At 50.6% G+C, this 24,919-nt stretch overlaps 1 protein-coding gene across 1 annotated transcript; it reads right to left on the bottom strand.

Moving 5' to 3' along the window:
* Positions 1 to 3,418: 3,418 nt before the first annotated feature.
* On the bottom strand, positions 3,419 to 23,387 carry IHH (Indian hedgehog signaling molecule). The gene is made up of 3 exons (XM_082466061.1): positions 15,645 to 23,387; positions 12,978 to 13,239; positions 3,419 to 11,244 (listed from the first exon to the last, which is right to left on the bottom strand). Exons 1-3 carry the CDS (start codon positions 15,954 to 15,956, stop codon positions 10,586 to 10,588), a joined length of 1,233 nt encoding a protein of 410 aa, XP_082322187.1. The 5' UTR covers positions 15,957 to 23,387; the 3' UTR covers positions 3,419 to 10,585.
* Positions 23,388 to 24,919: the final 1,532 nt, after the last annotated feature.

The raw sequence follows: 24,919 nt of genomic DNA on the forward strand, positions 1-24,919 counted from the left end.
AGTGTTCCTCCCTCTGCTATATTTTGGAAGAGTTTGAGAAGGATAGGTGTTAACTCTTCTCTAAATATTTGATAGAATTCGCCTGTGAAGCCATCTGGTCCTGGGCTTTTGTTTGTTGGAAGATTTTTAATCACAGTCTCAATTTCAGTGCTTGTGATTGGTCTGTTTATATTTTCTATTTCTTCCTGGTTCAGTCTTGGAAGGTTGTGCTTTTCTAAGAATTTGTCCGTTTCTTCCAGGTTGTCCATTTTATTGCCGTATAGTTGCTTGTAGTAATCTCTCATGATCCTTTGTATTTCTGCAGTGTCAGTTGTTACTTCTTCTTTTTCATTTCTAATTCTATTGATTTGAGTCTTCTCCCTTTTTTTCTTGATGAGTCTGGCTAATGGTTTTTCAATTTTTTTTATCTTCTTAAAGAACCAGCTTTTAGTTGTATTGATCTTTGCTATTGTTTCCTTCATTTCTTTTTCATTTATTTGTGATCTGATCTTTATGATTTCTTTCCTTCTGTTAACTTCGGGGTTTTTTGGTTCTTCTTTCTCTAATTGCTTTAGGTGTAAGGTTAGGTTGTTTATTTGAGTTGTTTCTTGTTTCCTGAGGTAGGATTGTATAGCTATAAACTTCCCTCTTAGAACTGCTTTTGCTGCATCCCATAAGTTTTGGGTCGTTTTGTTTCCATTGTCATTTGTTTGTAGGTATTTTTTGATTTCCTCTTTGATTTCTTCGGTGATCTCTTGGTTATTAAGTAGTGTATTGTTTAGCCTCCATGTGTTTGTAATTTTTGCAGATTTTTTTCCTGTAATTGGTATCTAGTCTCATAGCATTGTGGTCGGAAAAGATACTTGATACGATTTCATTTTTCTTAAATTTACCAAGGCTTGATTTGTGACCCAAGATATGATCTATCCTGGAGAATGTTCCATGAGCACTTGAGAAGAAAGTGTAATCTGTTGTTTTTGGATGGAATGTCCTATAAATATCAATTAAGTCCATCTTGTTTAATGTATCATTTAAAGCTTGTGTTTCCTTATTTATTTTCATTTTGGATGATCTGTCCATTGGTGAAAATGGGGTGTTAAAGTCCCCTACTATGATTGTGTTACTGTCATTTTCCTCTTTTATGGCTGTTAGCATTTGCCTTATGTATTGTGGTGCTCCTATGTTGGGTGCATAAATGTTTACAATTGTTATATCTTCTTCTTGGATTGATCCCTTGATCATTATGTAGTGTCCTTCTTTGTCTCTTGTAATAGTCTTTATTTTAAAGCCTGTTTTGTCTGATATGAGAATTGCTACTCCAGCTTTCTTTTGATTTCCATTTGCATGGAATATCTTTTTCTATCCCCTCACTTTCAGTCTGTATGTGTCCCTAGGTCTGAAGTGGGTCTCTTGTAGACAACATATATATGGGTCTTGTTTTTGTATTCATTCAGCCAGTCTATGTCTTTTGGTTGGAGCATTTAATCCATTTACATTTAAGGTAATTATCGATATGTAAGTTCCTATTACCATTTTCTTTATTGTTTTGGGTTTGTTATTGTAGGCCTTTTCCTTCTCTTGTGTTTCTTGCCTAGAGAAGTTCCTTTAGCATTTGTTGTAAAGCTGGTTTGGTGGTGCTGAGTTCTCTTAGCTTTTGCTTACCTGTAAAGGTTTTAATTTCTCCATCAAATCTGAATGAGATCCTTGCTGGGTAGAGTAATCTTGGTTGTAGGTTTTTCCCTTTCATCACTTTTTAAAATTTTATTTATTTTAGGCTGCGTTGGGTCTTCGTTGCTGTGCTGGGCTTTCTCTAGTTGCGGTGAGCGGGGGCTACTCTTTGTTGTGGTGCGCGGGTTTCTCATTGCGGTGGCTCCTCTTGTTGCGGAGCATGGGCTCTAGGTGCGTGGGCTTCAGTAGTTGTGGCTCACGGGCTCTAAAGCACAGGCTCAGTAGTTGTGGCACACGGACTTAGTTGCTCTGCCGCATGTGGGATCTTCCCGGACCAGGGCTCGAACCTGTGTCCCCTGCATTGGCAGGCGGATTCTTAACCACTGTGCCACCAGGGAAGCCCTCCCTTTCACTTTAAATATGTTCTGCCACTCCCTTCTGGCTTGCAGAGTTTCTGCTGAAAGATCAGCTGTTAACCTTATGGGGATTCCCTTGTATGTTATTTGTTGTTTTTCCCTTGCTACTTTTAATTTTTTTTCTTTGTATTTTATTTTTGATAGTTTGATTAATATGTGTCTTGGCGTGTTTCTCCTTTGATTTATCCTGTATGGGACTCTCTGCACTTCCTGGACTTGATTAACTATTTCCTTTCCCATATTAGGGACATTTTCAACTAAAATCTCCTCAAATATTTTCTCAGTCCCTTTCTTTTTCTCTTCTTCTTCTGGGACCCCTATAATTCGAATGTTGGTGCATTTAATGTTGTCCCAGAGGTCTCTGAGACAGTCCTCAATTCTTTTCATTCTTTTTTCTTTATTCTTCTCTTCAGTAGTTATTTCCACTATTTTATCTTCCAGGTCACTTATCCGTTCTTCTGCCTCAGTTATTCTGCTATTGATTCTTTCTAGAGAATTTTAAATTTCATTTATTATGTTTTTCATCCTTGTTTGTTTGCTCTTTAGTTCTTCTAGGTCCTTGTTAAATGTTTCTGTATTTTCTCCATTCTATTTCCAAGATTTTGGGTCATCTTTACTATCATTACTCTGAATTCTTTTTCAGGTAGACTGCCTATCTCCTCTTCATTTGTTTGGTCTGGTGGGTTTTTACCTTGCTCCTTCATCTGCTGTGTGTTTCTCTGTCTTCTCATTTTGCTTAACTTACTGTGTTTGGGGTCTCCTTTTCACAGGCTGCAGGTTCATAGTTCCTGTTGTTTTTGGTGTCTGCCCCCAGTGGGTAAGGTTGGTTCAGTGGGTTGTGTACGCTTCCTGGTGGAGGGGACTGGTGCCTGTGTTCTGGTGGATGAGGCTGTACCTTGTCTTTCTGGTGGGGAAGACCACATCCGATGGTGTGTTTTGGGGTGTCTGTGACCTTATTATGATTTTAAGCAGCCTCTCTGCTAATGGGTGGGGTTGTGTTCCTGTCTTGCTAGTTGTTTGGCATAGAGTGACCAGCACTGTAGCTTGCTGGTCGTTGAGTAGAACTTGGTCTTAGCGTTGAGATGGAGATCTCTGGGAGAGCTTACACCATTTGATATTACGTGGAGCCGGGAGGTCTCTGGTGGAGCAATGTCCTGAATTTGGCTCTCCCACCTCAGAGGCACAGGCCTGACACCCAGCCGGAGTGCCAAGACACTTTTGGGAAGTCTGAGATCTTCTGCCAGCGTTCAGTAGGTGTTCTGTAGGAGCTGTTCCACACATAGATGTATTCTGATGTATTGGTGAGGAGGAAGGTGATCTCCACCTCTTACTCTTCCGCCATCTTGAAGGTCTCCTCTTTCTTTCTTTTTCTTTCTTTCTTTTTGGCCGCACCATGTAGCTTGTGAGATCTTAGTTCCCTGACCAGGGATCAAACCTGGGTCCTCAGCAGTGAAAGTGCAGACTTCTAACCACTGGACTGCCAGGGAATTCCCCTGAGTTTTCTTAAGTTGGACATCCAGAGGTGTGTGCAGAAGCCAGATGCAGACACACCTGGAGTTTATGAGGGTAACAGGGTACTTCTCAGTTCATTTTCATGGACCTTTTGTCAAGGCCCGGCAAGTTTCTGCTTGCAGGGGCACTCTGAGAAAACGTGGCCAGCAACTGTCTATGGGAATGTCCAGCCCCTTTCTCAGGTCTGGCCCCAAACTTTGAGCACTTTCTTCAACATATAACATTTGGGTTTTTTAAATCTCTAGTAGCATTCCTTTCTTGACAGTGTATAACTCCTTGCTACCCACTAGCCCAGATCCAGGAACTTCCTTCCTTCCAGAAGGCTCTTCACTACTCCAAGAGTTTGCTATCACCAGATATCCTGCTACCAGAGTAGATACATAGCATTCTTTCAATCGAGTGTGGAGAGATGTGCTTTTCCAACCCCCCCGCCTTTGTCTCTCTCTGCCCCAAATCTATTCCAAGTCAGTGTGTCTTCTCACACTGCCCCTTTAGAAGATGAAGAAGCACCACACCTCCTCCAGCCTCATGCAGACTCCATTTTAAAAAAGCTTTTGTGTAAAAGTATATTAAAGGCTTCTGGAGAGCCTCAGGAGATGCCTTCATCAAATCCCATTCCCTCTTTGCCCTTTGTTCTGGTTACCATGGCTGTGTAAGAAATATCATCAAGATTATCAAGATTTCAAACAACCGTTTTATTTTACTTGTGATTTTGTGGGTCAGGAATCAAGAAGGGCTTGACCAGGCAGTTCTTACTTGGACTCTCTCATACAGTTACAGTCAGATGTTGGCCAGGGCTGCAGCCTCCTGAAGGCTCCACTGGACTGGACCTCCAAGATAGTGCACTCACACAGCTGATGGTTGATGCTGGCTGTTGGCTGGAAGCTCAGCTAGGTTATGGCTGGGAACACCTATCCATAACCTTTCCAGTTTGGCAAGCTCAAGGTAGAACCAGGCAGAAGCTACATGGCCTTTTCTGACTTAGTCTCAGGCCAGATTCAAGGGGAGAGCAGTGTCAAATAATTTATGGACATATTTTAACCATTGCCACTCCCATCAAAATGAGATCCTCTCACAGCATCTAGAACTTTGTTTTTCCAGGACCACCTTCCTGGAAGGTTCTTAGCTACCCCAGCCCTAGCAGATCTTTAGGTGGAGGCTGGGAGCGCATTCGTCCCATTCCTCATCAGTTCCCACCTCCCTCAGTTTGCTGCTGCAGGGGACCTGAGTTCTGGTCTGGACTCTGCTACTGTGTGATCTTGGGAAAGTGACTTCACCTCTCTGGGCCTCAGTTTCTTCTCTGCAAAGTAGGAATTGAAAATAACCTCACTTCACAGGATGTTAGGATTTTAAAAGGATTTTATGTAAATAGCAGACCCAACAATTGATGCTCCTGATTGTGGAAGAAATATCTGTGGACAAGTCATTTTCCCTCTTGGAGACTTAATTTATTTATCTCTGCAATGGGGGGTAATTGCCTTATCCTGCTTTCCCATGCACATGAGAGGGGTCTTACACGGACTGCAGGGAGTGCCAGCCCAGAGATTGAGGCTCCCCAACCCCTACCTGGGTGGGAAGCCCCTTGTGTCTATTCCCTGTGCGTGCAAAGCAGCCTGGGTGTGGCTTGAGGCAGCGCAGGCTTGCAAGGTGGGGCCGCTATCTGCCCTACCTGGCCTTATCAGATCCGGGCTGGCCACAGCTCAGGCCAGTGGAACAAAGAGGCTTTGAAAACAAGGCTGGGGTGTGGGATGTGGGCCCGAGCTCCCGGAGGTGCGCTCCACCCAGGGGACAGAGGGCATGGGTTGGGAGAGCGGCCACCGCCAACACCTGCCAGAAGTTTTCCTGCAGCAGGGGCACCGTCTGAGGTGGGGAGCAGGGCCTGTGCTCCGCACTGAGGGCCTCCATTCCTTCTTTGGGGTGTTGCCTGCTCCAGCACGTCCCACCAGGCCCTCACCTCTGCCCCTTTTATGAGGTGAAGCGTTTCTCCCCTCCTACTTCCATTTCCCCTCCTGGCACCTCTGAGCCCCAATCGCACTGGCTCCCAGTCCTTGGCATGCCCTACAGTTCTCCTCCGTGCATCTGCCCCCAATGACCCATCCACCTACTCTTGCCCAAGTCACACATACCCAGCCCAAAACCACTTCCAGGAAGTCCCCAGACATTGTACATCCCATCTCCACCCCTGGTCATCTCTCCCCACTTCATCCCGTGTGACACTGTAGGGAACTTCTCTCTAAATTTTCACCACCTGCAGAATCTGGCTGAGCCTGGCAGAGGCCCAGGCCCATGGGGGCCAGAGTTTAAGGTTGTACAAGTTATACACTGCACAAGGGCTCTAGACTGGGCAGGCAAGGCGGGGGGGGGGGCCTCAAATCCAGACGTTTTGCATGCCCCGCATGACCTCAGTGTGAAGCCTTCTCCTAAACAGACTTCCTGGCGCCAGGCCAGGAGAGTTGTCTTTTCTAGTTGCATCTCCTGAAGGGGCGTTTTGCTAAGATTTTTAATGGAGGGTCACCTGTTTCCGGTTCCCATCCTGGGGCTGCAGGTGCTAACAGCAGGCCTGGTTGCCTAAAGGATTGTTGCATTGGTTCAGCCCTTCCCAACACGGTGCTGCTCACTGTCAGAAGCCACTCCATAGGCAGCCCCTTTTGGCGGGAGCTGGGGGAGAGGGCTGAGTGTGAGCCACAGGGCTTTGGAAGAGCCGTGCCCAGCGGTGATGGGGTCTTTCCAAACGAGAGAGGAGGCTGCAAGGACAGCTTGGGGATGGGTACCTGAGGAGAGGCCTCACACAGACTAGTTGGGAAGGCAGGTGCAGTGGTCCCCGTGTTGTGGGCAGTCTGCCCAGGCAGCTTTAGAGGCCTCACAGCCAGGAGCTCCCCTACTTTGTCTCCTGGACTCCCACAAGCCAGGTATCCCCGAGCACCTGAGACTTCAGCATGGTCTTCTATTTTTTTTTTTTTTTTTTTTAGTATTTCTTTCTTTCTTTCTTTAACTGCGCTGGGTCTCAGTTGCGGCATGCGGGATCTTTTAGTTGTGGTATGAGGGATCTTTAGTTGCGGCATGCGAACTCTTAGTTGTGGCATGCGGGATCTATTTCCCTGACCAGGGATTGAACCCAGGCCCCCTGCATTGGGAGCATGGAGTCTTAGCCATTGGGCCACAAGGGAAGTCCCTCAGCATGGTCTTGCACCTTGCCTGGACTGGGATATCAGGGGCTACTCTCAATCTCCTCCCCATGCACTTCCGGGATGGGGGTAGGGGTGCAGGCAGAGAGAGCAAGAGCCTGGAGGGTCCCTTGAACCCAGGTGGACCAGCCTTGGACAATGAAAAGAGAGGATATCTATATGGGCAAGAAATCCCTGGACATCTCCCTTGAAGGTGTGGACACTAAGGCCAGAGAAGGACCAAGGTCAAGGGCTTGGGGGAGCTGGATCTCATGTTTAAAAACCCAAAGTTGATGTGCACCCCTTCCTTGCCCTCATTGCTCACCTGAACTGGCTTCAAGTCCTGGTCATTCTGCTGCCTAAATGTCACCTTCTTTCTGACCCCATGGCCACCTCTTCAGTCCAGGTCACCAACTTCTCTGCCCAGCAAATGAACTCCCTGCTTCCACAGCTGCCTCTCTGGTCTGTGCTCCACAGTGCACAGTGGGTGGGCTTTCTGAAACAATCTAGTTGCAAGCTTTTCCAGACTTCAAACCTCCTGGGTGCTCCCCAAGGGCTTGCTCCCCAAGCCCCCGAGATAAAGTCCAAATTTGGGGAACACAAGGATCTGTGTTGTCTAACTCCGGCCAGCTCTCTACATCAGCTTCGCCATGCCCACCTGCGCCAGATGGCTTTGAGATGCTGACCTGATGCTGGTTCCTCCAAGCCTTTGCGTTTACCTTGTCTTCAGCCTGGATCTCTTCCTTTACTTAGCTGCCATGCAAACTTCTCCTTGCTCTACCTGCAGCATCCTCGCCTCCAGGAAGTCTTCCTAGTTCCCAGCATCTCCATGGCACTCTCATAGCCCCTGTGAGGACGTCAGCCATAACACTCAACATATGGTGTGGACCTTTGTCTCCCCATGCTGCTCCCTGCCACCCGGCAGTTCACTGAGTACAGGGACTGCCTCTTTCCCTCATTCTGACACAGTGCCTGGCACAAGGGTGTCCAGCAAACGATGACCAAACAATGACCATTGTGGATGCAGCTGCCTTGGGGGCTGAGCTCAGGCCTGAGAGGAAAGGCAGGCATGGGGCCAGTAGCTACCCGGGCCTGGGCAGTATGGTTGACCTTCCTCTGGGCCTCGGCATCGTGCAAAGGATAAGCAAGCTGGGTTCTGGTGGGAGGGATTGAGGCCATCGCACTGCAGAGGCGGAGGATGACTTTCCAGGCTGTCTCTGCTTGTCCAGCTGGCACTGTCACTGCAGTTCTGGGCCACTATTCCCAGAAAAACTGCAGGGCCTCACCTCTACCCCAAGGTTGGTCTTTCAAGGGTCTGAATTCAAAGTGTTTTTCTGAATCTTTGCAGCCATCTCTGTCTGAAGAATAAATGTGTTTCCTGAGGAGATTCTTACAGAACAGAAAGGTCTAGGGACACCAAATGGCTCTGTGTCTGCAGGACAAAGTATGCCCAGGCCCCGTAGGAGAGGCAGGTAGGCCCCCCATAGGGGAGAGTCTCGATCTCTCTCCCCCAAACCACCCTCTCCCCCACCATGCAAACTTTCTATAAAAGAACGAATGTGCAAATGAATGGACAAGAGCCTCCTGACCTTGACCTTTTGTTTCTCACTGCAAATGAGTTCATAGATGTTCTGGTCCCTACGAACCTGGTCCATGAGAGTCTGCTACAAGGTGATGAGTAGTACACTCTAGGTGGTCTGACAAAACAGATTTCCGGTCCTGAAATGCTGAGCGTGCCTTCTGGAAAGGACCCAAGTTCACCAAGGGAAAAGCCTTGTGGTAAGAACAGTGGACCTGCGAGCAAGATGCATGGGTTCAAATCCTGCTTCTGTCACTTGCTGCATAATCTTGGGCAAGTTACTTAACCTCCCCATACTTTTGTGTTCTCATCTGGAAAATGGTAAGATTACAGTATATACCACATAGGGTTGTTATGAAAATGAAGTGGGTGCTACATGTAAAGCACTTAGAACAATGCCTGGCAATGGTTAGTCTTCATTAACTGAGAGCAGTTGTCATTCTAGTCTGTGGGGGCCTATTCCTCCCAGATGACACAGTCTCCAGGGCAATGACGTTTTCTCTGGAGTTTTCCTTCATGGAAGGGGGGATGGTAAGGTAAGAGTCTGGGCAGTCATGCCCCCCCCCCCACCTTCCAACACAGAAATCTCTGTCAGAGGATAGAACCTGGGCAGGGGTGTCCTTTAACAACTGGCTCTCCATGGTCAGGGGAGCTCTAATTTGTAGCATATGCCAATTTCTATGGTGTAAATATGCCCACTATGGCCCATTTCAACTGGCTCACAATATTCCTGAAAATTTAACAACTGTATCAAAGGACCTGGGAGTCTCAGATGGTCTATAATGAGTACAGAAAAACCTGCCATGGGATACAGAAACCAAGAGAAAAGGAAGAAGGGGGTCATCGTGTCTTGGCAATAAACTGGCATCCTTTAGACTAAGCAATGTTTCTCAAAGTGTGGTCCATGGACTATCTGCCGTGTTTGGGGTATTTGTAAAAATAAGTTCCTGGACCTCAATCTGGATCTATTAAAGCAGAATCCTGAAAGTGGGACCAGGAATCATTTTTAAACAAGCTGCCCAGATGATTCTGAGGTTTGAGAACTGCTAGGTTAGGGACCCCTGACTTACCCAAGAAGTCAGGATGGGCCACAAGGCAGGTGTGAATTCTACAGAATATTTTCATACCACGGTTCATTATCCACTGTGAAAAATCAGAAACTCAGGCCCTGAGAAAGACCAGAAAAAGCAGGGAAAGCACCTTAAATCAGGCAAAAGGAGATTGTTCTAGATGAGTGAAATGACCATGGACTAGTTACATCAGTTCTTTCTCTGGTCTAACTGTTTAGGGCAAACTTTGGAGTCAGCATGGAAAGGCCTTGCCTGGCACAGAGCACAGCTCTCTGTTGAGACTTTGCAGACCTACTGGGTGAGAAAGGGCCCAGAGAGGGGATGGGAGCTCTGGAGGTTTTGTCCTTGGAGGAAGGTGAGCACAGCCCTGGACAGCCCCACCCATGGCTCCGGGCTATCTGTGTATCGGCCCTACTCGGCATCCTGGACACTAGGGCTCTAACAACTTAAATAATTTTTATTACAAAAGGAAGTAAAGACCAAAACATCCCCAAAATTTTCCCATGGGCTTCCCCCTCGGTGCCAATAAATAAGGTGGGGGAGACTGACCGGAGGAGGGGTGGGGTCATGGTTCAGCAGAAGTGGGAATGCAGAGCCTGGGCAGGGGTGGGAAGGACATCCAGCCCCCTCACCCAGTCCTGGCACTATGATCACATTGGCCGGAACACAGAACTCTACACTGATAGCGACAGTCTCTGGATGTGTCCCGAGGAGCGTGGCCAGAGAGGAAGGTTATGCCTCAGGATGGCCAGGCTGGCTGCCCCAACCTGCAGCCTTCTGAGTTCTAGGCAGCATTGAGTCCAGCCAGCTCCCTGCTGGCTCCCAGGGAATCTAGCAGCATCAACTGAGGTGCAAGCCCACTTAAGAGGGGCCTAAGATGGATGGAATGAGCCCTCCCCATTGGGGGAGGCAAGTATGAAAAATCATAGTGAGAGCTGGCTGGGTTGGGACCCACTGGTCTCTAGGATAGAAAGAGAGGTCACCCCCCACTGCCAGCTCAGCTTGCAGCTTTGTCACTACACCATGATGGGGGTGGAGGACGCTGGCATTGCCCAAGTCTCAGTGATGTATACCTGTGGTGGAAGAGATGGTAGAAACCAGTGTCCTGCTCAGGTCCCTTCCAGGGCCAGCGCCCTCCTGGCAGGTAGGCCTTTGGACCCATTTGGGCAGTTCTGGGAGGGCAGTAGAGGGATCCTTTCAGCTCCCTGACCCAGCCATGCCCAGCGAGTGGAAGCTGCCCTCTTCCAGCAAGAGACGTCCCAGGCGGTAGAGCAGCTGGGGGTACCAGTGCACACCCTCCCCTGGGGTCCAGCTGCCCCACGCCAAGCTGTGAAACAGTCGCAGGGGCCAGAAGGCCAACTGAGCCAGATGGTGGTCAGCCACGGCCGCGAAGCAAGAGGCCACCACGTCCTCCACCACCAGCGTCCCGTGCCTCGTTAATGGGGCGTAGGCCCCAAGGGCCACATGTGTGGAGACGGCTGCCACTCGGGCAGGCTGCAGGCCTGGGACCCCCGCCACCAGCACATACTGGCCGGGCTGCACTTGGCTGGCAAACGTGGCCCGGAAGTGGGTGGCTGGCTCTGTGTGATTGTTGGCCGTGAAGAGCAGGTGGGCAGGTGTGAGTGCCAGTCGGCGCGGGGGGTCCTGGGTCTCGATGACCTGGAAGGCCCTCAGCCTGTCTGGTTCGCGATCGAGGAAAATGAGTACGTCGCTGAAGGTGGGGTTCCCATCCTCCCCCATGGCCAGCACTCGGTCTCCTGGCCTCACGGCTGACAAGGCCACACGTGCCCCACTCTCCAGGCGCACCTGGGCTCCAGCAGGGAAGCAGCCGCCTGTCTTGGCCGCGGCCGAGTGCTCTGTGGGAAGAAGGGACATGAAGGCATTACTGCTGTGGAGCTTGGATTCCCAGTCACAGCATCCCTCCCCAGTCCAGCCAGAGTTCCTCTTGCTCCCAGGCTGCCCCCATCGCCATATCCTGTCCCCTGCACCCCACTTTCCATGCAGCTTGGAATCCACCCCAGCCCACAGTGTGACCTTCTGCCCTCCTCCCCAGCCTAATGCTTTGCCAATGAGAGAGCATACTGAGGCTCCAAGACCCAGTGGGTGTGAGGGAAAGGGCCCCCCTGAAGCCCAGGTGAAACCCCCCCCATCTGCTCCCAATCCTGACAAGGCTGTGAAGTAGTCAGAGAGGCCAGAGGTCAGCTGAGCCAAGCAGTGGTCAGCTGTGACTTGACACCCAAAAGCTGCAGCTTCGTCGAGAAAGCAAGTTGCTTAGCACCTCTGGCATCTGGATGTCCCATTATTTCTCACCCATTGCTCAGATGCTCCCCAAAATTGCCCTCTCAGACTGACACCCCAAGTTCTGTGCCAGAACCGGCCCTTGGAGTCTATACTCCAAGGGAGAGGAGGACCAGTCAGTGGCGAGAACACAGACTCCTGGGGAAGCTCAGAGTGAATGGCCAGGCCAGGGTGTGGCTCAGTGGCAAGGGTGAAATCACCATCTTCAGTTCATGTGCTGGGTCCTTGTGCGGGGACGGGACACAATGGCATCAGTGGAAGGGATGCAGAATAGTGTTTGGGGGTTAGGAGTTATGAAGGCAAGTGGCCACCCTAGGAGCTGGCACCTGGCCGACGTTAGCAGGTGAAGGGTTGATGTGACTTGAAGCAGACACAGTTGACAAGGAAGTGCTGAGGGGAAAGGTCAGGGTGGGGTCACCACTGTGAGCCCAGGTGGGATCAGGAATAGTAAAAGCCTGCCTGGTCTCAGTGTGCCAGGTCTGTGAGTGTGACAGCTGCATGGGGCCGGCATGGAGGGCTGAGCCTGCAGCGAGGGGGGAACCACGCTGGCAGTCACACAGGAACCATTTGAAGCATCCATGACTGGGTTCAATGCAGGTGACAGGGACGCTGACAAGATCTGAGGGAGGGGACGAGGCCCCAGTGCCTGCCAATTCTGATCAACAAGGCGGCCAATCTGGGAAAATCCACTTTATTAAGTCCACTCTGTTTATTCTTGCCCTCATGGCTGGCTTTGCCCCCAAATGTCCAGCTTCAGGGCCCTGGAGGAGAGGTTGGGGACGCCTGCGCCCCCTGAGAGGGGCGTACACAGTGCCTTAAAGGGCCTGACCTGCAGCTGGGCTGTGGGTTCTGAACCTCTGGGCTCCTGGCTCCCGCTCAGGCACGCTGGTGTCTGGGCACACTCTGGCCCCTGGTCCCACCCCACCCCCTAGCGTTCTGCACCACACTGGGTGGGGAGGCCGTCTCTGTCAGCCTGGCTTCCTCCATCTGGCCAGCTTGCTCTGTCTTGCACCTCCTGCGGCAGGCTCTGGACTGTGGACCGCCAAGTCAGCACCCAGCGTCGCTGGGACAGGGCCCTGTCTCCCTAGGCTTCTGCCATGACACTATCAGGCACGGGTCGAGCAGGTGGTCAGGAGCAGCAGCGGGGAGCGCCGCGGACGTCCTCTTCCCCGGGGTCCCCGCCTCCATCCCTGGGAGGGCCTCTTCACCTTCTTGGCCCCGGCGGGCCCAGTGCCGCCTGTCCACGCCCTGCGGCCCCGGCCCCGGGTCCAGCCCCCCGGCAGCGGCTCACCGGACTTGACGGAGCAATGCACGTGCGCCTTGGACTCGTAATACACCCAGTCGAAGCCGGCCTCCACTGCCAAGCGCGCCAGCAGTCCGTACTTATTGCGGTCGCGGTCCGACGTGGTGATGTCCACCGCGCGGCCTTCATAATGCAGCGACTCCTCCGAGTGGTGACCATCTTCATCCCAGCCCTCGGTCACCCGCAGCTTCACCCCGGGCCACTGGTTCATCACCGAGATGGCCAGCGAGTTCAGGCGGTCCTTGCAGCGCTGCGAGAGGAAAGGAAGCCGAGTTAGGGGGAGGAGTTGGCCCTCCTGCAGGTTACGACGCAGCCTCGTCCCTCACTCTCCCACTGCACTCGCTGGAGTCGGGAAACCGGGGAGGGTGCTCTGACCCTCTCTCTTAGGAACAGAGAGTCCTAAAGTGCTCCTTCCCTTCTAGCATCAGCTGCCCCAGGGACCTGGCCCGCGCGGTGGCGCCACAAATCTGGAGGGAGCGTCGATCCGCTCACCCTTGGGGGCTTTTCTCTAAGCTCTCTCTCTCTCCTGCTGGGATTACTGATCCCTCCACAGACAGGGCTCCACCTTTTGAGCGCCGGGTCCCTCGGTCTCACCGCGGTACCAGGGACAGGGACCGCCTGCTGCCTGGAGAATAAAGGTGGTAGCAGAGCTGACTGCCTGCAGCCGGCCTGCTAGGCGTGCAAGGCTCGAGGTGCCCAGTAGGTGTCACCGTAGCCCCAGGGCTGAGGCCCCCGAAGCGGCCAGGGCGCAGCAGGCGCGGCAGGTGCGAAGCGCCTCAGCAGCCTGGGGGTGTGTTGGAGGGGAATCCCAAGCCTGCCTGGATCCCTCGGCGCCACAGAGCATTCCTGCCGGGACCCTCATGATCCAAAACCGGCCCGCACCCGCTCAGGGGAGGCGGCAGCCCGGGAACCAGAAGCTGATGTAAAGGCCAGCGCCTGGCCTGGCCAGATGGAGGACCACGCGGATCGTCTCCGCTGCAAGGGGTTCGCTCCGGGTTGATAAACCCAGGCAACGTTCTCCCTGAGTCGAGAGCCCTCAGCACCTCTGCGCCGCCCCTGTCTGGGAAGGGACCCGAGAAACAAAGCGTGTGATCTCTCCCCTCCCATGGAGTGGGAGTCGAGCCGCGCCCTGGGGGAAGGACGGCAGAGATCATCGTCTGTGCTGGCTCCCTTCGTGCCTGGAGCCCAAGGGACCCCGCAGTTGACTGAGGGGAGGGGCCTGGGGGAGAGGGGCCTTTCCACAGTCCTTCACTTTGAGGTGCCAGGCGCTCCCAAGTGTAGGCAGCCCATGTTTCGAACTACCCCCACCCCTCAGAGCCCAGGCCCCACAGACCCTTGGACTCGGTCTCCCAGGAGCCAACAGCGGCTAAAACCCAAGGCCCTGTCGGTCCTCCCAGGATGCATCCCAGGCTGCAATCTAGCTGGGGGCGCTCACTGCCCGGGGAGGGAGCTCCGCGTGTTCCTTGCCGCCAGGCTTCCAGCCACCCACCTATGTCCGCTCCGCGGCCCCTGCTCCCCGCCCCTCTATCCCCCACCACCCCTCCCCTCCTCGGGTCCAGAGCCCGGGCACGCGCTGTCAATGATTGCCCAGCCCGTGGCCCGGATCCTTATCTGCATTCCTCGGCGCCCGGCCCGGCCCGGCCACCAGCCAACCTTCGCCCCGACACCCGCCGGCCAGACCCGGCGCCAGGGCGCATGCTGAGGGCCGTGGTCTAGCTGCCGTTCCCAGAGCACCTAGAAAGCAGGCCGCCTGCCTGCGGTGGAAGCCCCGGGAGACCACTAAGGAAGGGGACGGAGATCTCCTCCCTTGCGAACCCGGCCGCAGGGAAGAAAGTTTCCTCTCCGCGCCCCCCCCCCACCCCTTCCCGAGGCGCTTGGGTTGAGCGCCGGTCCTGTTCCGAGCACGCAGAGACTAAAGTTAGCCCTGCTGTGGGGCTGCCCGGCATCCCAGCCCCTCTCTTTCAATCCATCCCCGCCACCAATTCCAGGGACCCCCCGCCCCCTCCAAGTTCGGTCTCAGAGCCCGGAGGCCTGGCACCTCACCCTTCAACTGCAGCTGCGCCGCTCAGCTCTCGGGACAGACACGTGGGCTTGCCCTTCAAGTTCCCTTCCCCACTTCCACCTCCTGGCTCTAATATTCCCCGCTGTTCCTTAAACCCAGACCCCGCCGGGGCGCTGCTCCAGGAGGGGGCAGCGCTGAGAACCGAGAGCGCACGGGAAGGAAAGGCCAGTGGGGCCCTCCGCGCCCGGAGCTTCTTCGCCTCAGGGGTGCCAAAGCGCCTCGAAATGAAAGGGGCGTAGCCGTGCGGAAGATTAGGCCGGGAGGGACTGGTGCATCCCGGAGGCGCAGGAGGCAGTCGGGTAGAGGTACCTCCAGGTGCCGCGTCTGACCTGAGCTGCCAGCACTCCGGTGCAGAGGGGCCACCGCCAACCGGCTGGGCTGTGGCTCTTGGCAGCGGGGAGCTCTTCTCACAGCCTCCGGCGGGCTCGGGGAATACTAACACTCCGCCGGGACCCCGGCCGGCCCATCTCGGCGAGAGGGGCAGGTGCCAGGGGGCGTGCCAGCCAGTCAAGGAAAGGTGCCAGGGGGCGGGTAGGGCCGGGCAGGTGGCGGTGCTTCGGCGGCGGCGCCCAGCGAGGGCGGTTCGCGCTCACCTGGGTCATGAGGCGGTCGGCGCCTGTGTTCTCCTCGTCCTTGAAGATGATGTCGGGATTGTAGTTGGGGGTGAGCTCCTTGAAGCGCTCCGAGCTGCGCGCGATCTTGCCTTCGTAACGCCCGCTGGCGCCCAGGGTCTTCTCGGGCACGTTGGGGCTGAACTGCTTATACGCGAGCGGCACGAGCTTGCGCGGCGGCCGACGGCGGCTGCCCACCACCCGGCCCGGCCCGCAGCCCCGCGCCGCCGGCACCAGCAGCAGCAGCAGGAGCAGGCAGAACCGCAGTCGGGGCCGGAGCCGGGCGGGAGACATGGCCGGGGAGCCCGGGAGACCGGCGGGAGAGGACGCCTGGTGGGCTGACGGGTGGGCGAGTCGACGGGAGCGCTGCGGGGGCTCAGGCGTCCGGGTGGCTCCGGGGGGCTCCAGGTGGGGGCGCCATGGGCTGCGCGGCGCGGCGCAGGGCCGGCGGGACTCAGGTGCGGGGCGGGGGCCCGGGGCCCTGGCTGGTGGCGGCGCTCTGTCCCCCTCGGCGCCTCGACTCTGAGCTGCCCGGCTCGCCGGCCGCCAATAAATAGGCCGGCCCGTTTGTTTTGGCAACGCGGCGACGGCGGGGGGCGGCGGGCGGCGGGGCTGCGGGCCGCCGGTCTGGGCTGGGCTGGCCGGGCCGGCGGGCTGGCGGGCCCCGCGGTTAGCACCCCGGCCCGGCGGTCAGGCGGCTGGGGCGGAGCGGGAGCTGCTGCCGTCTGCGGCGCAGCCCGGGGCCGAGTGAGAGGGGAAATGGAAGAGATCCGGGCTCGGGCCCCGCGCAGACCGCACCCTACCCATGTCCCTGCCTCCTGTGCGCTCGACAGCAAACCTGCGGCAAGGGCAGCACAGCCTCCTCCCCCTCGGGCGGGCGGCCGCGGCACTAGCCAGCCCTCGTCCCGCTCGCTCCTCCGCCGCGCGTCCGCCCGCCCGCTGCCCTTGGCGCCCCCTGCACTGCCTGAGTCTGCCCTCCCCGCCCGGACGCGCCCCACCCGCCTTGGCCTCGCCTCTGGGCTCCCCGCGGCTCCGGGGTGCCCCGCCAGGAGCTGCCACCCCCACAGAGACCGCAACCCACGGCGCGGCCGGACGCGAGGGGCGGGGGGCGGTGGCCGGACCGCATAGCCGCCTACGGTGTCCTTTGCGGGGAAGTAAACCCAAAAGGCAGGAGGCCGCTCATAACCTGGTGCCCCACCCTGGCCCAGGAGGCGCGCCCTCTCAGCTTGCTGGAGCTGAAATTCTGTATCAACCCGGTGCACATCCCACGGCCGTCCGGTCTGAAGCTGGGAGTGGGGCATTCAGCCTCATGAAGAGTAAAGGGGCGGGGGGGTTGAGTTGGGAACACTGTTAGAAGAAGCAAGATGAAGTTGCGAAGGAATAGGCCAAGGTGTAGAGAAGAGAGGCTAAATGGTGACATCAACAGAATACGGGAGAACCCCGACTGGCCACGTTGAAGACGGGCTGGCACAGATCGCAGGGGCCGGGGCTTGCTGAGAATGCAAAAAATGATTCAAAGCCGCAGCACACAGGAGCTGCTAAATAATTACTCTCTTAGTTCTACTTCACAAATGAAAAAGGGCAGAGAATGCGTGGTGGCAGTCAGAGATATAAACATGGGTTGCATGTGTATTTTAATATGACATTCAGGAAAGCTGAATGAATTAGGATTCATTCTGTTAAAACAAGAAAAGACAAGTGTGTTAAAAACAAACACCACCACCACAAATTATGTAATTTGTTTGCAGTGTTTTCTACAAATTCAATCAAGATAGAAATAAAAGGGTTTAAAAATTCTCATTGCAAGAATATTAATACAATAGGTACTGCTTATGTGCCTGATATATGGAAGCTATTAGACATTATTATACTAAGCATTCTACTTGCATTATCTAATTTAAACTTACAACTCCAAATGAGCTATTATCATCTCCATTTTGAAATTTTCATTTTCAAAAAAACTGAAGATTTTGCAGTTCAGAGAAGAAAAGCAACTTGCTCCTGGCTGAGGGATTCACCCCCTGCCCCCCACACCAACTGACACCAGAGCCTGGGCCCTCACTGGGCAGCACTCAGCCATCCAGTACAGCCTGGGTTTTGGACACCGGTAGATTTTCACAGATGTGCTCACATTTTCTCTGGATCGATTTTATGAACACAAATTCAGAATTGGAAGGGACTCAAAAGAGAGTGTTTAATCCAAGCACTTCCTATTACAGAAAAGGAAACTGAGGCCCACAGAAGGGAATTTAGGACGGCTCCACCAGGGTGGAGGGATGTCTGTCACTTGGAAACAAAATGGCTCGTTTCCTTTACTTCTCTTTGCCTGTACTTCCTCCCGACACCGCATGTTCGTTCTTATATTTGCATTCAGATTCTGTGTCTCCCAGTTACAGATTACTGTAACATTGCTTCTTTTCCTTGAAAGCTTCCAAAGTGCTTTAATGTATGTTTTTCGGGGTTCAAGAACTATCCCTGCAATATTCCCCACCCCCTCCCTCTCTCCTGCTCAGAACCTCTCCCAATCCAGACAAATAAGGGCTCTCTGTTTTTCAGAGGTCCAAAAAAGAAAATCCCATAGGCTCCCATGGTCACCTATCCCGGTGTTTTATAATAACTTTTTAGAGAAGTTTTGCTTTAAATTCAATCTTTCTTTCTTCTTCGTCTCAAATGCAAATTCAACTCCTTTCCTCTTTTTCTGGCCATAGAGATTAGGGCCATTATCCTGCTTATTATCCAGTATGCATGGTCTTGAAGAGCTGTTAAATTCACTTTCAATCTTCTTTTCTCCAAGTGAAAGACAATTTCTTTAAGCTTCCCTCAGAGGTTCTACCTTATAACCATTTATTAACTTTACCATTCTTCCTCTCATTTCTTCTCTTAAGCTGTGATCCTGTTGAATACAAATCTCTGGTAAAGATCTGATCAGCGTCAAATAGGAATTACTTATGCAGTGTGGATATAGCTTGGCATCAGGGGTGCTTCCACAGCAGGGCAACCTTGTTGGTTTAGATTGTGCTCCACTAAGTCTAGACCCTCCTCGGCCTAGCAACTTAGGAGCAGTGACCAGGGTGTGTCCTGGGAGAAGCAGATGGGGGGCTAACATTTATTTAGTCCTTTCTCTATGACAGGTGCTTTAAGCACTTAGTAAAAATCTTCAGAATAACCCTCTGTGCACAACAATTATTCTCATTTTACCAGTATACAACTCTAAAGCTCTAGAAGTAAAGTAATTTGCCTCTGGTCCCACAGTCAAGACTTGAACCCAGAGCTTTTTTGCTCCAAACCTATAATCTTTTCTCAGGACACAATGGCCATTCAAGATCTGAATCTCAAATTTAGGTCGGCTTCAGTCCGATCTCCTTCAGTGGAGGAGGGGTGAGAGAACGACAGAGATTGGAAGCATCATAATTTCTACAGCAATGACCTTGGAGCACTTTTAATCCAATTTGGGGCCTAAGGACCTTGGTCATTTCTTAGCTGCCTAGGTTCTTAGCTGTTCAGTTGATGTAGGGTAGCTTCTGAGTTGGGGCAATCCACTAGACCTATCAGACAAAGCCTGGCTCTTTTTCTGGTCACTGCCAGGCTTTTGCCTGCAGTAAAATTGGAGAACCGAGGTGTGTCATTCTGGAGGCACCAATGGCCTGGGGTCTGAGCAGCAGCAATAGAGCCTTATCAGGGCACCTCACATCTGAGTCCTGGGCCTGTTGGTAAAATCACTTTTCTTCTCTCAACTTGGGATTTCTTCTACCCCTCAACCATCTCTATTTTGAAGAAAACAAAGTAAAATCTATTTCTTTGGATAATATGATTTTTTGCTTACAAGAGTAAAAGTTGGGAAAATAGTTTGGAAGGAAAGGGAGGGAGGAAAATACACCATTAGAACCTGATAATTTAAACATCTGTTTAGTAGATTACCATGTTGGCATTTTTAGTCAGTCTTGAATTTAACACTATAGTACAAATACACTGTACTAATAGTGATACACACACACACACACACACACAGTAGGTCCACACTTCTATAATCAACTAGTCTTTTTTCTCCTGACCCTGCTTCTTGACCAGATCAATCCTGCTCTAAATCCACAGGTGCTAAGCCACAACCAGACAAGTTTCAGGAATGCAGTTAGTCAAATATCCTCCACTGATTCAGTGCACAGCAGCCCTGGCTCAGTAGAAAGAACACTAAGGCCTGGAGTTGGCAGATCTGTGTCTGAAAACTCTCTTTGATACCTTTTACCTGTGTGGCCTTGAGCAAGTCACTTGACTTTTCTGAATTTTAGTTCTCTCATCTATAAAGTGAAAAGTAATATCACCTACCTTGTAGGGTTGTTAAGAGGGTTAAAAATACAAGCTGTAAAATACAAATCTTATGTATAATTCATTTTCATCCTCTGGACGGTTCACTGGCGGTAGCAGTTCTCTGATTCTTATTACTCGTCCACCGGAAATACATCAGGATGCTCATATATGTGAACCCAAGACAGTGGTGGGGATTAAGAGGCCCTACTTCTTTCTATTAGGGAAGCATCTACCTTGTGCATACTAGTGTAATAGGCACAAAAGGATGGGAAATGCAAACAGAAAAGTAGAAGACATAGTTGTCCTCAAGGTATATACTATTTAACCTCAAATCATGAAAATAAAAGGCAGTTACAAAGCCATGAATGCCATTCATAAATGAGTACAGAATAATGCATTCTAAACTAGATAGATTGATAAGATGAACTTGATCTAGAAGAATATGGAATTAAGAAACAATTAGCCTGGGGTTAGACCTCTTGGAAGAGATGTTTTGAAGGAGGGAAAGGAATGACTGAAAGAAATGAAGAGGACACTCAGGAAAGGACAGTGGCCCAAGCAAAGATGCTGGCCCTCGTAATCATGAAGGGCCAAGTTGGATGATCTAGTAGAGGGGAGAAGCCCTGATATTATCTGATGTAACCTTCACAAAAACCTTATGAAGTTTACACAACCATCTTCATTTTATGAATGAGGAACTGAGGTTCAGAGCTTCTAAGTGAGGAGGTTGGAGAAGTTGGAGTTAGAATCCAGGCCTGTCTGACTCCATAATAATCCAGTTTCTTGGTGAGTGATTCCTAGCGCAAGCATGCTGGGTTGCTGACCTCTGTTCAAGTCACTCATTTTCTCTCTAAATCTAGGAAACTCTTATTATCTTCATCTTGGGCTTTTAAAATTCATACTCTCTTTGACTAACCATTTCCCCAACTGGTTGGGATCATTCTGACTCCTACTGTTGATTTTTTGAAGAGGTTAGCAACTCCACCATATTTCACCCATATGCTGAAATGAAAGCAGCATGCCTGTCTTTCAAGCCTCTCATCAGTGCAGAACACATTTGGAGATCCAGTTAGAGCCACTCAAAACTAACAATGCTTTAAAAGCTGGCTATTGATTAGAAATGGGAATGTCAAGTTACCTTTGTCCTAACAATAAGCTCATTACAAGGCACTTCAGAGAGATTGAAGCATTAAAGACCTTGCTTTGATGACTTTGACAAGGTAGGAAAAAGTAGCAGAATTAGTTACAAAGAGAGTATTTTCCCCTCAAGTCAGAGACTAAAGACTGTGTGAAACTCTTATAGACAGAAAGACACTTGCAGACAGAAAGACATACATATAAATATATTTCTGTATATGGATAATAACATGTTTACTAACTAATGGGCTTTACTTCCATCCCAGTGTCTCTATTTGGGAAGAAATTAGTTGCTTAAAGAGAATCTTGGAAGATACTAGTTCAGTGAATGAATGCAGTAGAGGGGGAAGGGGTTCTACTCTTTTACTACTCCAGCGATGCTCCTGACATGCCTGTCAGCTTTCTGTAACTGGGTCTGTACTAGTCCACCCACACTCTCTCACCCGTCTCTCTTGGTCAAGATAGCACCCTAAGGATGCTGGATCTATAGCCAAGGATCTATAGCCAAAGAAAGCAAGAAGGTGTAGAGTAACTTACTTTTTAATAACGTTTATTCTTAGTTTCTGTAAAATGACAAATTCATTCTGTTATGGTTATAGCTAACAAAATGGTATTTAATCCCCATTCTCACCTTATGACTGGTTGCCCCAAACAAAAAAGATTACATCCATTGATATCCACAAATTTCTAAAACCACTTCAAGATACTGCTGGTGTGGAGGGGTATGTGTGTGTGTGTGTGAGTGTGATAATCCTTCTTCATATATTCACTCAACAAGTATTTCTGAGCATCTACTAAGTGCCAGACACTAGTGAGGTGCTCAAGATGTGAGAAAAAAAAAAAAAAAAAAAGAAGATTCCTGCCCTTATGGAACTTTATTCTAGTGGAAAGGCATTGGGGAGACAAAAATAAATATAAAAATAAAAAATATTACTATATATAAAATAGATAAACAACAAGGTCCTACTGTATAGCACCAGGAACTATATTAAATACCTTGTAATAACCTATAATGGAAAAGAATATAAAAAAGAATCACTTTTCTGTATACCAGAAATGAATACAACATTGTAAATGAACTATATCTCAATAAAAAATAAAAATAAAATAAAAGTAAAAAAGCAAATATGTATTATAATGTGTTAGAAGGGAATAAGGACTGTGAACACAAAACATGAAACAGGGTAAAAGATTGAGAGTACAGCCAGCCTGTGGGCAGCGGTCCGAGGCCAGGAGGCAGGTGGCTCTGTTAAGTAGGGGCGTCAGTGGAGGCCTCATTCAGATGGTGTGATTTAAGCTAAGAACTGAAAGAGGTGAGGGCTTCAACCAAGCAGATACCTAAGGGAAGAGCGTTCTAGGCAGAGAGAAATGCAAAGAGCAAAGGCCCTCAGGTGTTTGCATATTAGAGAAATAGCAAGGAGACCAGTGAGATCAAAGATGAAGCAAGGGGGAGATGGAGTGAATAAGCTTGACTTTCTACTTTCTGATCATGCGAGTGTTTTTCAAACTTTTTATGAAGCTCAGAGTGAAGATAACTTATCCTTTAAAGAGATTTATGTATTCACATGTAAATACAGACACAATGCAGTTAAGTAAAGGCAGGTAACAGAAAGGAATTTATCCATAGGATTCTTTTAAATTTTTTTAAAAAGAGATACATACTCATGGCTCTCACTTTCTACTTCACACACTTGAAAAACTTTGGGGGGAAAAAATCTATGCTTTAAATATCATCTTTGGATTGTAGACTTCTTGAGAGCAGAAGATATGTCTTTGTGGCCATAAGACAGCAAGTAGCATAATGCCCCATTAGTGGGAATGCTAGTGAGTAAGCATTCAATATATATATGAGTTAATACATGTCTAAGTATTCCTGTTGCTTATTGAATGTGGGTTTTTCTATCTCATTCCCAACACATTTCCAACAAACCCGTGCCATTCCTTTGCAGTGATTTGGAATGCTCCTGTTGGACTTTCCCATTTTGCAGTTCACGTCTCTGTACAGTGTAACCAACTTGGTTTCTTACATCCCCTTTCCTGGTCAGGAATATAGCCCATTCTTTAGAGATTCCATGGGGGATCTTTCTTCACACTGAATTCTTCCCACTAGTTGCCCAAGTTTAACTGTTGAAATGTTTTCCGTCATCTTTAAATCATCTTGATATCAGTTTCATACCTGCTTCAATTTGATTTGATGACTGCCATTAAGGTATTTTTGAGATTCCCACACAGAAGCATACACATCTCTTAGATTCTTAGTCCAAGGAAGCATTTCCCAGATGTCTTTCTTTTTTTTTTTTTAATTTTTTTTTTTTTTTTAATTTATTTATGGCTGTGTTGGGTCTTCGTTTCTGTGCGAGGACTTTCTCTAGTTGCGGCAAGCGGGGGCCACTCTTCATCGCGGTGCGCGGGCCTCTCATTATCGCGGCCTCTCCCGTTGCGGAGCACAGGCTCCAGATGCGCAGGCTCAGTAGTTGTGGCTCACGGGCCTAGTTGCTCCGCGGCATGTGGGATCTTCCCAGACCAGGGCTCGAACCCGTGTCCCCTGCATTGGCAGGCAGACTCTCAACCACTGCGCCACCAGGGAAGCCCCCAGATGTCTTTCTGATGGGAAGCTCAGCTCCCACCAAGCAGTCCCTGCTTTAAAATGGCTTTGATGAATGACCCACAGGAGCCATGCCAGTCCCTGAATCATCACATAGCACCCCAGGCGGGAAACATCAAATGTCCTCTGCTGTTGCTCCACTCCTGCCCTATATGAAGAGATTAAATACCTGCAGTTTCGTTTGGCACAGCTCTGCTATTTTCATTCTTCAAATCCTAAAAATGCATACACTTTGACCGTTCAATAGTCCACGGTGCTGGAACTAGGGCCTCGCTGTACTTCACCTCATTGACTGATGACACCTCCAAAAGCAGTGTGGCGGCAACTTGTGCCCAGTGGGTGTGTGACAGCCAAGTACAAACTCAAAGTTGGCCACTTCACAAGCTGGGTGCCCTAGGATCTACAACAGGAACGTCCGCTGCCTTTTCCCGAACGTAGCACATGTTAATTTTCCCCTTTAGCACAATCCAGACACTGCATCTTTTTTTTTTTTCCAAAATGCCATTGTACAGCTTACCTACTCCCTCTGTCCTGCTATTCTAATTATATAAATTACCCTGCCACAGTTAATTCGTACTTATTAAAGAGAGCACCATAATGGACATTACCACTACCAGAAAAGCACTCAAGTTGGGGTATCAGTATCACCTTCATACATCATCACAGTATTATTTATATTGCAGATATATCAGGTTACTAATGAAACAGAAATATTTATTACCAGCTCCCCTTCCCCCAACTAGTGCCTTCCTATTCCCCCGTATGTGACATACGACCAACTGGCATTGCTTTGTGCCCTGGAAGCACCAGGCAGTAGTAATAAATGAAACTGGCGGTCTTTCCTTCTCATCTGGCAGGAGTCTTTTTCTGTCTTGAATAAGGGATCTCTTTACCATCCAGGATTCCCAGCAGTACTGCTCTTGACCCCTGAACACACACCCAGACCCAGCGGGGGCTTCCCCACCAGCTCCAACTCGTTTCACCACCCCCTGCTCGACCTTCAAGGCCTGGAGTGGGAGGAGAAAGACAGGATGGAGTGCCAGTCGAGAGGATTACCCTTCCCCTACTCCATCCTCCCTTCTCTTGTCACCCATTTCTGACTGGCTGTCGATCCTATCAGGGGTCCATAAAGCCAGGAGGACTCTGGCCCAGGAGAGGGGGGTAGGGGTTAGGCAAACAGGCCAGGGAGGCAGCTGGTTGAAATTTAACC

This window comes from Balaenoptera physalus, assembly GCF_965194825.1.
Source record: "Balaenoptera physalus genome assembly, chromosome: 6".
Taxonomy (NCBI): domain Eukaryota; kingdom Metazoa; phylum Chordata; class Mammalia; order Artiodactyla; family Balaenopteridae; genus Balaenoptera; species Balaenoptera physalus.